We start from the raw sequence: 13,707 nt of genomic DNA on the forward strand, positions 1-13,707 counted from the left end.
CGACCATGCAGACCTATTTGCCTGAAGTGACAAATATTTATTCGAACGCTTTAGGCTACCGAGAGCTGTCCCCCCTTTCTTAAACTTACATTTTGACATTATGTATTTCCCATGCGGGATAATACAAATTTCTCTTCTGTAATCTGTTTGTGTTTTCTCCGGGAGTTTGATGTTCGGCTTTTACGCAGGAATTGTACCCTTGTATGGAGAATTAAGGACGTTTACCTATGCAAATTACTGAATTAAGGGTGTGTACGTATGCATGTTAGGGAAATAAGGGCGTGTTTATTCAAATTATGACTGACTCGCACGCGCTAACCATTTGGCATTCAGCAACTTAAGAACAGCAGGTGGGAACAATTTGGCCGATTAAGAACATGTCATTAATTTAAATGGACTCTTAGGAAATCACATAGGAAGAAAGATAAACGGAAATGTTAGGAACTTATTGCTGAATGGGGCCCACTAAGAACATTTTTATTTAAAAAAAATTGCCAATTAATTCAAAATACCGTAAGTGTAAATGTTGTCTGTCTATCTGTGTTGGCCCTGCGATAATGTGGCGACTTGTCCAGGCTGTACCCCGCCTTCCGCCCAAATGCAGCTGAGACAGATTCCAAGTGGATGCAATTCATTGAATTTAACAAAGAAATAATCAAAAACATGACAAAACGTCAACTTGGCAAGAAATTTAGAGCAGAGATGTCAAAGTCAAGGCCCGCGGGCTGGAATTGAATCACCTATGGGGTCCCAGGGACCCCATCAAGTCATAAACATGGTGTCTCACGGTAAATTATTGGGGTCCCACTTCTTTGTAACCGTTTTGAAAACAAATGATAAATATATGCATTATTCTTTTTTATCTCACATTCTATACGGTGTTTTGGAAAAAGGTTGTCATAAACGTTACTTAACTCATTAAAAAAAATAATACAAATGAGATAAATGTTTTTATGCATATGTAAATGTATTCAGTTATAAACGTTCATTCATTTTCTTCTTTACTTCATGGATCTAAACTTTACCGCTGCTGGTATTCTTTTTTATATTTTTATTGTAATATTTTCAGTGTGTTTGTTCTACTTTTGGCCAAAGAAAACAATTTGAAGTTGTCTTTATTCTTCAGTTTTAATGCCATGATTTTAACAGTCCGGCCCACGTGTGCACAGATTTTCCTCCATGTGGCCCTTGAGCTAAAATGAGTTTGACACCCCTGATTTAGAGCATATCACTACTCGCCTGCACCATACCAAAGAAAAATGAGTCTATTGTTTTCATAAAATATTTATTATTGACAAGTAAGAGGTAATAATGTATGCAAGGGTTGGTTAAATTATGAATAAAAAATGTGTACGTTCATGCTGGGTTCAGAAACTGTTTTTGATTCAGATCAAATCCAGATGGAATGTAAAATTTAATCTGGAAAATGCAATAAAACATGTTCGAACATCATAAGTATTATCTTGATTGGATTCTTACTAATTGGATCCAAAATTAATTCAGTAATAGGTTAAGATAAGCCTAAAGATCAGTTTCCTTGATTTGATGATTACTGATTACTCTTGAATACCCTTGTATTTACAAGTACCTGTTTGGTTAAGAGCTTGATGTGGTGGATGTTCCCCCTGCAGTACGCTTCAAGAATGAGGCCAAACCTTAAGCTGACAGATGCCACGTGGATCTCTGACCTAAAATGAAACATTACGTTTTTTTTAGTCGTCAACAAGAAACACGTGCGTGTTGCTAGGGTTTTGCCTCACCTGAGATGCCAGAAGAGAAAATGTCCTATCCTCCTGTTGAATAAGGCTCGCTCTAGCAGGAAGGTTGTCAGGTCACAGTCCAGGTAGGATTCGTACTTCAGGACCTGGACCAGCTGGATTAAATACTGGAGCAGCTCATCGCCGCTGTGGGCAGAGAAGAGATGATGTTGCACAAATGGCTTTGCTGAGAAGCAACATGTTGGAAATGTGAGTACCTTAGCTTGCGGAGGCATCTGATGGTGAAAGAACGCACCGCGGGGTCAGGAAAACTGTAATCTAACAGCTCCAAGGCGTGGATAGCAGGGAGCTCTGGCCAGTTCCTCAGGAGACTCACCATCTAAAGCAGGGAAGTCAAAGTCATTTTAGCTCAGGGGCCGCATGGACGAGTATCTGTGCACTCGCGAGCCAGACTATTATGGCATTAAAACTAGAAAATAAAGATTGATTGATTGATTGATTGAAACTTTTATTAGTAGATCGCACAGTTCAGTACATATTGCATACAATTGACCACTAAATGGTAACACCCGAATAAGTTTTTTAACTTGTTTAAGTCAGGGTCCACGTAAATCATTTCATGGTAGGACAACAGTAAAGACAACTTCAGATCGTTTTCTTTGTCTTACTTTGGCCAAAAATAGAACAAACACATTCTAAAAATATTACAATAAAAATGTAGAAAAAAATACCGGCAGCGGTAAAGTTTAGATCCATGAAGGAAAGAAGAAATGGAGTGAATGTTTATAACTGAAAACATTTACCGATGCAAAAAAAAATGTGTTTTCTTTTGTATTATTATTTTTTAATGAATTAAGTAACGTTTTTGACAGCCTTTTCCAAAAGACAATATAGAATGGGAGATACAGTATAACAGGATAATGCAAACATTTATCATTTGTTTTCAAAACCCATACATCCATCCATTTCTACCGCTTATTCCTTTTAGAGGTAGCGGGGGGCGCTGGCGCCTATCTCAGCTAATAAACTGTTATAAAAAAAGTGGGACCCCAAAAAATTTAATGTGGGATCCAATTTGTATGACTTGATGGGGTCCTGAGACCCCATTTTGAAAATTCCTGTGGCCCGCAGGCTGGGTCTAATACTAATCAAATATCATCCCGGGGGCCATAGGTCATTGATTCGCGGGCCGGATCTGGCGGGCCTCGACTTTGACACCCCTGATTTGCATCACATGTCGAGAATATTGCATCCAGCAACGATGTTACATTATACAATATATGAAGACCTGCTGCTGAACGTTTTGGACATATTAAACAGGGATTTTTGTTAATTGGTAGAACTAAGAAAATCCCAACTAGTTGATGACTAATGAAAAGCACATTTTTTGAAATATTTTTTTCATTAACCAAAGACAAAAATAAATAAATAGATGTAATCAATAACCATAACAATATTTCTTAAGGGTTTTTGAATGTTATTTCGTGGTGCTGAAAAAATTAATTTACATCTGAATAGTCCATCCATCCATCCATCCATTATTCTATCGCTTATTCCCTTCGGGGTCGTGGGGGGCGCCGGCGCTTATCTCAGCTATAATCGGGCGGAAGGCGCGTACACCCTGGACAAGTCGCTACCTCATCACAGGGCCAACACAGATAGACAGACAACATTCACACTCACATTCACACACTAGGGCCAATTTAGTGTTGCCAATCAACCTATCGCCAGGTGCATGTCTTTGGAAGTGGGAGAATGCCGGAATACCAGGAGGGAACCCACGCATTCACTGGGAGAACATGCAAACTCCACACAGAAAGATCCCGAGCCTGGGATTGAACCCAGGACTACTCAGGTTTGTCGTATTGTGAGGCAGACGCACTAACCCCTCTGCCACCGTGAAGCCCTAGCTGAATAGTGATTCTCATTAACTAAACTCTAAATCGATTCATACATTTCAGGAATCTTTTCAAATATATTTTAAAATGTGTTATTTAAAACATTTTTAAGAACCAATTTTTAGAAATACCTTTTTAAGGCCATCTCCGCACTTACTCGCTGCACATACATGTCTTAACGTCAGCAGACAATACAAACTTTTGTAACCCTAACCTATTTTAAAGAGGTTTTATTTGAATTTTTATACCAAATCATTTACAGTGAGAGTTGGTTTGATTTTAGAATTGTGTTGAATCGAATTCAGAATTGAATCATGAGTTGTTGGAAGATTCACATCCCTCAAAAAAAAAAAAAACATTCATTAAAAAACAGAAAAGAATAGTTTTGTAATATTTTTTCTTTAATCAATAACCTAAAACAATCTTTTTGTTGCTTAAATATTTGTATAAATGATTAATGATTAGGGATTCACGGTGGCAGAGGAGTTAGTGCGTCTGCCTCACAATACGAAGTTCCTGCAGTCCTGGGTTCAAATCCAGGCTCGGGATCTTTCTGTGTGGAGTTTGCATGTTCTCCCCGTGAATGCGTGGGTTCCCTCCGGGTACTCCGGCTTCCTCCCACCTCCAAAGACATGCACCTGGGGATAGGTTGATTGGCAACACTAAAAATTGGCCCTAGTGTGTGAATGTGAGTGTGAATGTTGTCTGTCTATCTGTGTTGGCCCTGCGATGAGGTGGCGACTTGTCCAGGGTGTACCCTGCCTTCCGCCCGATTGTAGCTGAGATAGGCGCCAGCGCCCCCCGCGACCCCGAAAGGGAATAAGCGGTAGAAAATGGATGGATGGATGGATTAATGATTAATCGGTCAATCTGTGTTGGCCCTTTGATGAGGTGGCAACTTGTCCAGGCCTTCCGCCCAAATGCAGCTGGGATATTAAATCATATAACATTAAAATTATAATTTTACATTAACTATTAAAAAGAAAAAAAAACTTTAAAAAAATGATACTCAAAAACACAAATTATTTTTTTTTATTAAAAAAATGTGTTGCAATTAAAAAGTAAACTCAAAATATGGAGATCTAACTTTTCAATGGACAGTTGTAGTGTCACTAAAATTAATGAAAAAAAATCATGTACAATGAAATAATAACAGCTCTGTCAAATATTTTGCTATTAATATTGAAACTAATGTTGAAATTTTAATTTGACATTTAATGGACTTATGAACATTGTGATTATTTATTAAAAAACATTCATAATTCAAAATATACACAAATTAGATCAATGACAGAAGACAGAAAAAAAAGGTCTGACAGCTTTTTAAACTCCATAAAACATAATCAGACGCTTATAGAGTTTCTGGTAAATATCATCATGTTTATATTTCTGGTTATTTATAGTGCTAGTTTATTGAAAAGGGTTGAACAAAAACAAAAGGGCATACCTGAACAACATCATCTCTCTTATTCCACTTGGTGATGAGCAGTAGCTTGGAAAGACTTTCCGGATAACGATCTCGAACTTCCGTGCGCATTTTCCACAGCAGCTCCTTCTCGTCCTCAAAGAACTCAGTGTAGTTTTTGTTGTCCATAATTTCTTTTAACTTTGTGTGCTATGGAAAACAAAACAAGTAGACACACTGTTACTTTTTCCCACTTCAAAATAATTTGAGATGTAAAAGTTAAATATTGCAGACCTCTTCTTTGGTTACAACAGCTGCGTCGCCATTTGTCTCCTTTTCACTTATCTGGGAGATGATTGGAGTGAATTGACTGGATGAAATATAAAGGAAGAGCACGACCATCGCATGTCGCGTACCTTGTCAAGAGGAGGATAGTAGAGAGGATGTGGTCTGATGTTAGGGAAGAGGATGAGAAGCCCTGCTGCACTGTCCACATTAGGATTCTTTTCTACTGTTCCCATCGAGTTCAACAGTTCACTTTTGTCATCTGGAACGAACATGTCAAGTCCTTTTAAGCCACAATTCATGAGCATATGGGGATTTACATGACAATTATTAATTCAAATACATTTTTAAATCAATTATTTAATTTGATTAAAGATGTGATGTTTTTTAAATGGTTAATGGGTAAAATGGTCAACTTTAAATGGGTTAGAAGCGTAGCTCGCTGGCGTGGAATGCGAGCAGTCGAGTAGGCCACTTTTGGTAAGCAGAACTGTCGCTGCAAATTGTAATGTTTTTAATAAAGGAAACTGTTCTATTTCAAATTATTCAACAATTTTGAAGCTAGACTTTCCAGTTAATGTTTAATATTTTTGAAACTTTTCAAGACATTTACCTGATAAAATCCTCAGTTGTATTATGTGACTAGAGTCTGTCATTATTCTTCATAATAAAGTCCTCTCATGATTCGTGGATAGGCATCCACACTATAAAGGTAATAACTACTGAAAAGCAAAGGCGATTTCATACTGCATTTGAGCAAAACAAAAAAGATTATAAATACATGTATTTTTTCAAAAATGTAAAAAAAAAAAAAAAAACTGCATATCATTTGTGTGTGTGTATATATATATATATATATATATATATATATATATATATATATATATATACACACAAATATATATATATATATACATATATATACAGTATGTATGTATGTATATATATTTACAGTATGTATGTATATATGTATAGATATTTACAGTATGTATGTATATACTGTATATGCACAAATACATAATGTAAATATATGTGTATATATATACATATACATATATACACTAGAAAAATATGTATTTATATATATACTGTAAATGTATGTATGTATATAGATGTGTAATGTTGTATTATATATACATGCGGGCAATAAAAGACAAAATATTATACATATGTATGGAGTAATAACAATTGAAATGGAATTGAACATAATTTTTGTTGTTATCAAAATATATATAAATTATATATACATTTAGAAACAATATTTTTTATACTAAATATTGTTTGTCAATATATATATCAAATATATTTGATATGTATCAAATATATATGATATATATATATACATATATATATATATATTTAGAATTGTTTACATTAGATATACAGCTGAGCAAAACAATTGAAAAATTATATATTATATATATCTATATAATATATATTATACATATACAGTATATGTTTATAAATATAATATATATATATATTATATATAAACATATATATGTATAATACACACACACATATATATATATATTTATTTTATATATGTATATATAATACACACACACACACATATATATATACATACACACACATATGTATATATATGTATATATATATATGAATGTATTTTATGCATCAGACCAAAAAAAAAGAAAACATGTCATATACAGTATATGCAATTAATTTGATCCAATATTAACTATATATATATATATATATATATATATATATATATATATATATATATATACATACACACACACATACGTTCAGAAAAAATAAGTGTATATTTGATATTTTTGTTGGTATGTAAAAATTAAGATTTTTTTTAATTGAAAATATTTTTCTGACTTTGTAGATAACAAATAAATCCATCAAAATATAAATTATGTAAATCCATTGGAAGGTATTTTTGGGGTTTGGGTTTACTGGAATACAATGCAAACCATAATTGTTAAGTATGTATTTGGTTATTTGTTGACAAATGTGGATTCATTTGTAACAATGTGTAACAATTTGCGCAATGTGGTTCTGCAAGTACCAGGAACAGACGGCCATGCGGACAAAAGGACCTCGCCGGTCTTCAGCTGGTCTTTGTAGTCAAACACCATGGTGTTCACCCAGGCAATGGGACAATCCTGGAAAAATGCATATAAAACATATATTTTTTATTTATTAGTTATATATTTGATGGATAGAATTAAATGATGTTGAGAAGCACGCAAATTACAATACAGCTTCTAATGTGAGTTTGAACGTACCCAGTCAGAGAAAGGGATGCTTCCCATTTATGAAAACAAACGCCCCAAAATAGGCAACTTCCTTCAGTCTTTCTGGTCATGGGACTTCTCTTCTAAGCAACAGAAGAGAGAAGTGGCCCACAAAGCAGAAGTGAGGCTTGTAAACACACCTGAGTGATGTTGTTAAATGCACTGACCATAGCCGCTATTGAAAACGCTTTAATAGCCAAAACACGAACATTAGTCATTGTAGTCCCTTGAATTATCACACTAATACAGTACTCTTTATGTACTGTATACATGGTGAACTTTGGCGCTTAATGGAAGATTGACGTCTCTTAACATAGTATGAATGACATCAATTTGATCTAATTATTGTATAATTTTTTTTTTAAATGATGACTTTTTAAAATACAGAGAATTAGTATTTGTTTTCTTTCGTATGTAAAAACCTGCAGTGCAACAACGTAATTTCCCCATTGCGGGATAAAAAAGTACTGTAGTTGTGACAATTAACAGTGCTTCTGCTGGTTGCAGCCAAGTACTGCACCCCATTTCCCCTTGATTGTTTCAGGACAATCAATTCCATTCTTAACAGTCAATTCACAAATTATTATACACATACCTTTTCAGTTTTATGGAATACGGCATTTAGCCAGAATGAACATGTTATATTTTGTTATTGTTCAACTTTGGCCAATATTTGTACTATGCACAGAAAGTTAAATTTTTTTGGGAGTTAATTCTACTGGTGAAAATTGAAAAAAAAAAAAGAATCTTCGCAGCTTTACTCATTCCCAGAAAAGAGCTTTAAAAAGGGGAAGTAAATAGAAATGCAAAAGTCTCAGTGGGCGGAGGTGTTGTAGTAATTTAAAAAAGTAGTTTAGAAATTTGTGTTTTTTTATTTTATTTATTTATTATTATATTATATTTCTCTGGGGGTTGGGGTGGGCTCATGGGGGCCCGGGTGCTGGTGGGGCGGGGGCAGTCTTCCCGTCCGGTTGCGGGGAGTCTCTGGGTCCCCCCGGGTGGGGCGTCCCGCCTTTCTGCCCGTGTGGGGGGTGGTCTATCTCTGGCTTGGGGTCTGGCCATCCGCTGCTTTTCTTGTGCCCTGTCCTCTGCTGGGTGTGTCTGTCTGCGGCCTGCTGCTGGCTCTTCCGGGCGGCGCGGTGGGCCAGGCCTTGGGGTTCCAGTCGCTGGCCGGCCTGGTTGCGTGGGGCCGGTGGTCCCTGGCTCCCTAGGCACCACACCTGCTGTTTGGGTTGGGCTCTATGGGCGGCTGGCGGCTACACAAATATAGTACATACCTACATAATCCAAGTTCGTCCATCCACACGCACATTCACGGTACGAACATACAAATACTGTACATATACATTCACTGTACAAAAATACATATACTGTACATATACATTTACTGTACAAACATTCATATACTGTACACATTCTGTACATACACAAGTACATATACATACATGCACTCATGCACATAATCCCGTTTCATCAAACGTATATTTACGTTGTTGCCCGTGGGGGCTCTGGGTAACACATGGCATACTGACAAAGCTTAACCCATTGTTACTATAACAATCTACAAGATTAATATAGGTTGCCTCTCTCTCTTCCCCTCCATCTTTCGGTATTCCTTTTTTTATTCTTTTTTTATCTCTTTAGTTATCATTATGTATATGTATTGTTGCATTTGAACAACTGTATTGTTGATAATAGAGGTACTATTGGTATTGCTCATGATCAATTGCACTTTTTCTATAGGTATTTGTATTGCTCCAGTTGTAGTGTAAAAATGCTTATTGTCATTTTTTTCTATATTATTATTGATTTAGCTAACTGCTTCTTTGCTGTCACTTTTTCAATCATATTTGTACATACTGTATGTGCTAGTGTTGTTCTATTTTTGTTGTTGTTTTTGTTGTTATTGCTGTGTTTGCTGTTGTTGTTTTTGTCTCTCTGTCTAATCCCTCTCTTATCCCCACAATTTCCCCCTCTGTCTTCCTTTTTTTCCTCTTTCTTTCCCCTCCTGCACCGGCCCGGCTGCACCAAATGATAATATAAATACATTTAATAAAGTCAAATTCAAATAAGGCAACAAGAGAAGTATCCTAAACTTCTCTTTAGTAAAGTAAATCTGAACAGCCGATATGGGCATCTACATCAACTATATGATTTGCCTGAGAAGCTGTATAGGACAAAAAAAAAAAGAAATTCTTGTAATCGTTTGCTAACCGTCTTTTTCCTTGGAGATAAAAGAGCTAAAGCGGATGCATTGTCAACCACAGCCTAGTACACACACACACACACACACACACACACACACACACACACACACACACACACACACACACACACACACACACACACACGTACGCACACACGTACACACACACGCACACATGCTTGTATTTGTCACCTTCTTGAGACCTCCGAAAAATGCCTACCTCTTTAGGACCACCCATTCCAGATATATAAAGCTTTACCATGAATTGATTAACGTGGACCCCGACTTAAACAAGTTAAAAAACTTATTCGGGTGTTACCATTTAGTGGTCATTTGTACGGAATATGTACTGAACTGTGCAATCTACTAGTAGTGTGAAGTGAAGTGAATTATATTTATATAGCGCTTTTTCTCTAGTGACTCAAAACGCTTTACAAAGTGAAACCCAATATCTAATTTTTTACATATAAACCAGTGTGGGTGGCACTGGGAGCAGATGGGTAAAGTGTGTTGCCCAAGGACACAACGGCAGTGACTAGGATGGCGGTAGCGGGAATCGAACCTGCAACCCTCAAGTTGCTGACACGGCCGCTCTACCAACCAAGCTATACCGTAAAAGTATCAATCAATCAATCAACTTTACAACATTAACAATATATACATACTATGCAAATATAACAAAAACGTAAGCTTTTAGTTAATTATTTTGTTTTTTGCTCGTAATTGTTTTTTAATCTTTATTATTTACTTCAAGTTATTACAGTACGTCTCTATATACAAGGGGGCGCATTTCAATTGCTTACACACACTTGTTATTACAAATGTTGGCCAGAGGGGGAGCACTTTTAAAACCGACACAGTCAATTTTAAAAATCCTTCCTTTTTGGGACCTCCCTCATTTTGACAGATTTCACCACCTCGGGTGCAAATCTCTATTTAATATCTCTATTTTTTGTTTTTGTAATGTGCTTAAGGCCAATGACAAACAAGTCACGGACAACAGATTGACTCTGTACCACACTTTGGGCAACCCAGCTCTAGAAGCTAACTGTTAATGGCCACTATAGTCTTAGTACCGTAGTGTACAGTTTGTATATATATGTATTAGGGGTGTGGGAAAAAATCGATTCGAATACGAATCGCGATTCTCACGTTGTGCGATTCAAAATCGATTCTCTTTTTTTTTAAATCGATTTTTTTTAAATTATTATTATTTTTTTTTAATCAATCCAACAAACCAATACGCAGCAATACCATAACGATGCCATCCAATTCCAAAACCAAACCTGACCCTGCAACACTCAGAACTGCAATAAACGGAGCAATTGAGGAGACACAAACGCGACACAGAACAAACCAAAAGTAGTGAATCAAAAATGAATACTATTAACAACAGTATCAATATTAGTTATAATTTCAGCATAGCAGTGATTAAAAATCCCTCATTGACATTATCATTAGACATTTATAAAAAATTTAAAAAAAGAACAACAGTGTCACAGTGGCTTACACTTGCATCACATCTCATAAGCTTGACAACACACTGTGTCCAATATTTTTGAAAAGATAAAATACCGGTAGGTCATATTTTTGGTTCGTTCAATAGTTAAAACAAATTTACATTATTGCAATCAGTTGATAAAACATTGTCCTTTACAATTATAAAAGCTTTTAAAAAAAAATCTACTACTTTGCTAGCATGTCAGCAGACTTGGGTAGATCCTGCTGAAATCCTATGTATTGAATGAATACAGAATCGTTTCGAATCGGAAAAATATAGTTTTTGATTCGAGAATCGCGTTGAATCGAAAAAAATCTATATATTATCGTATCGCGACCCCAAGAATCGATATTCAATCGAATCGTGGTGCACCCAAAGATTCGCAGCCCTAATGTGTATTTATAAAATATGCACCAATAAAGTATTTGATTTTTTCGTCATAAATGTATTTTTTCTTTCCAGTATGTAAGAAAAAATATATGTACTGCATGTAATTGTATATTTGTTCAACTTTGATATTATCTAATTTTATCCAATATTGAATTATCATTTTTGTTCAAATAGAAATAAATACTTAAATGTCTGTTTTAATGTATGATTTTTAAACAAGTTATCCATCAAATTGTCCACTGTAAAAAACAACAACCAATTTAACGTTGTAAAAACCATTTTGGCGGCCGAGCTGCTTTTGTTTTTTTGTACAGTGTACGTAAACAAAAATAAATTTTTTGTGTAAAATATCATAAGACGCATCTCTATACATTTACATTTATAAATTATTCAGTTACAAGTGGCCCTGTGACATTGCACATAACTGTGTTGCGTTCAAGGCATTTTGATAAAAGTTCGAAACAGAGGCCTCACTAGTTTTGAAAGACAGGGAAAACCTAAGCCCCGGTCGATGCACCAAATATAAGAAATATAATGAGGATATGTTATTATAATAATTGATAATCCTACATGAAACAGTTAATCAGAACATTTTTCTCACATAAAATCTTGGAGACGTTACAAGCAGCACACAAAAACATTATTAAGGTTTTGACATGTCGGAAAAAGCTATATTTTAACATCATTACAGTTGCTCCTCGCCACATTACGCTTCAAATATTGCGGCTTCACCACATCACAGATTTTTGGGGGATATCATATTTTTTAAGCATATTCTAAATTTTTGGGTCCGGAATTAAGTATTATCAAGCATAAAATGGCTAAATAAAAAATAAAAAATATCAATACTACGGCAGTATTGGTCACTAGATTGGACCAAACCAATCACAGTGCGCTATTTAGTATCATGGCCACTGATTGGCTCAGCCTCAGAAAGCTTTACTGTGTTGGATTACCACAGTGTAAAGGTGATTTAAGGGTGACTAAGGCACTCCTATTATGTTGAAATATATATTTAGAAGGTAGTAAACAGCCTATTAAATGTTCTAGCTAAGAAAATATTTGATATATAATTAATGATTCCAACTTTGCGAAAATTAATTCATCACAGTCTTGTCTGGAACCGTCTCATCACAAAGCACTAATTGCATCAATTTAATCTAATAATTGTATCAATTTATTTTTAAAATTATGACTTTTTTGAAATAAAGGGAAATTGTATTTGTTGAATGGGCTGGGAAAATTACAATTCACAACATTGATATACCTGACAATTGTCAGGAAGAGCATTTTTTGCACCATTCTAAAGAATGGTTGTAACTTAGTATTATATTCTGATCAATTATTTAGAACATTGAATACACATGTCATCAGAGTTGTTGCTAGGCAGAATGTGCAGAGTAAATAATGCCACATAATAGAAAAAAAAATGAGAACATCTCAACTCTAATTGCATTAGTGAAAAACAAAAAACAAATAGCATAATATACAATCAGTCAATTTTTACACAATAATTTAGCATGCTAATGTGTTTTGCTAGATTTTAGCTAATTTAGTAAGTTTGAACCTAAAAATCATACATTTTTAGACTTGGCGCCATCTTGAAAGTATGCAAACATTGTTTATGTTAGCATGCTAATGTTAGCATGCTAACATTTTATGCTAGCTTTTTAGCTAACTGTGTATAATAAAACAAACTTTTTTTTTTTCCATGCCTGGCGCCATCTTGGAGGTATGCTAACGCCTCTTATATTAGCATTCTTACGTTAGCATGCTAACAATTTTATGCTAGCTTTCTAGGTATTTTTGTATGTTTAAATCTAAAAATCATGGATTTTGGCACTTGCCGTCATCTTAGAAGTATGCCCGCTTCGACAGAATCCAGACCAGAGGTTTAGTGCACAGCTAGCAGGCCTATCCAAATGTTGTAGTTAAATGTATTGTTACTTACTGTACTCTGTTGTTATACAGCATATTGCCACCTACTGTAAAAGAGTGTGCAACACAGTCTATGGAACCCCTTAAGAAACA

General features: G+C 35.2%; 1 protein-coding gene across 4 annotated transcripts in view; it reads right to left on the reverse strand.

The window, feature by feature from the left end:
• pik3cd (phosphatidylinositol-4,5-bisphosphate 3-kinase, catalytic subunit delta) overlaps window positions 1–13,707 on the reverse strand; it is a 65,470-nt gene that overhangs the window by 13,994 nt on the left and 37,769 nt on the right. For all 4 annotated transcript variants that reach the window (XM_061903942.1, XM_061903941.1, XM_061903939.1 and 1 more), the window contains 7 exons: window positions 7,351–7,447; window positions 5,438–5,568; window positions 5,316–5,366; window positions 5,064–5,231; window positions 1,976–2,097; window positions 1,761–1,904; window positions 1,589–1,688 (listed from right to left, as the gene is read on the reverse strand). In XM_061903942.1, coding sequence (XP_061759926.1) covers window positions 1,589–1,688; window positions 1,761–1,904; window positions 1,976–2,097; window positions 5,064–5,231; window positions 5,316–5,366; window positions 5,438–5,568; window positions 7,351–7,447 — 813 coding nt within the window. The remainder of the gene's footprint in view (window positions 1–1,588; window positions 1,689–1,760; window positions 1,905–1,975; window positions 2,098–5,063; window positions 5,232–5,315; window positions 5,367–5,437; window positions 5,569–7,350; window positions 7,448–13,707) is intronic.

Source organism: Nerophis ophidion, linkage group LG06 (assembly GCF_033978795.1).
Source record: "Nerophis ophidion isolate RoL-2023_Sa linkage group LG06, RoL_Noph_v1.0, whole genome shotgun sequence".
In the NCBI taxonomy this organism is placed as follows: domain Eukaryota; kingdom Metazoa; phylum Chordata; class Actinopteri; order Syngnathiformes; family Syngnathidae; genus Nerophis; species Nerophis ophidion.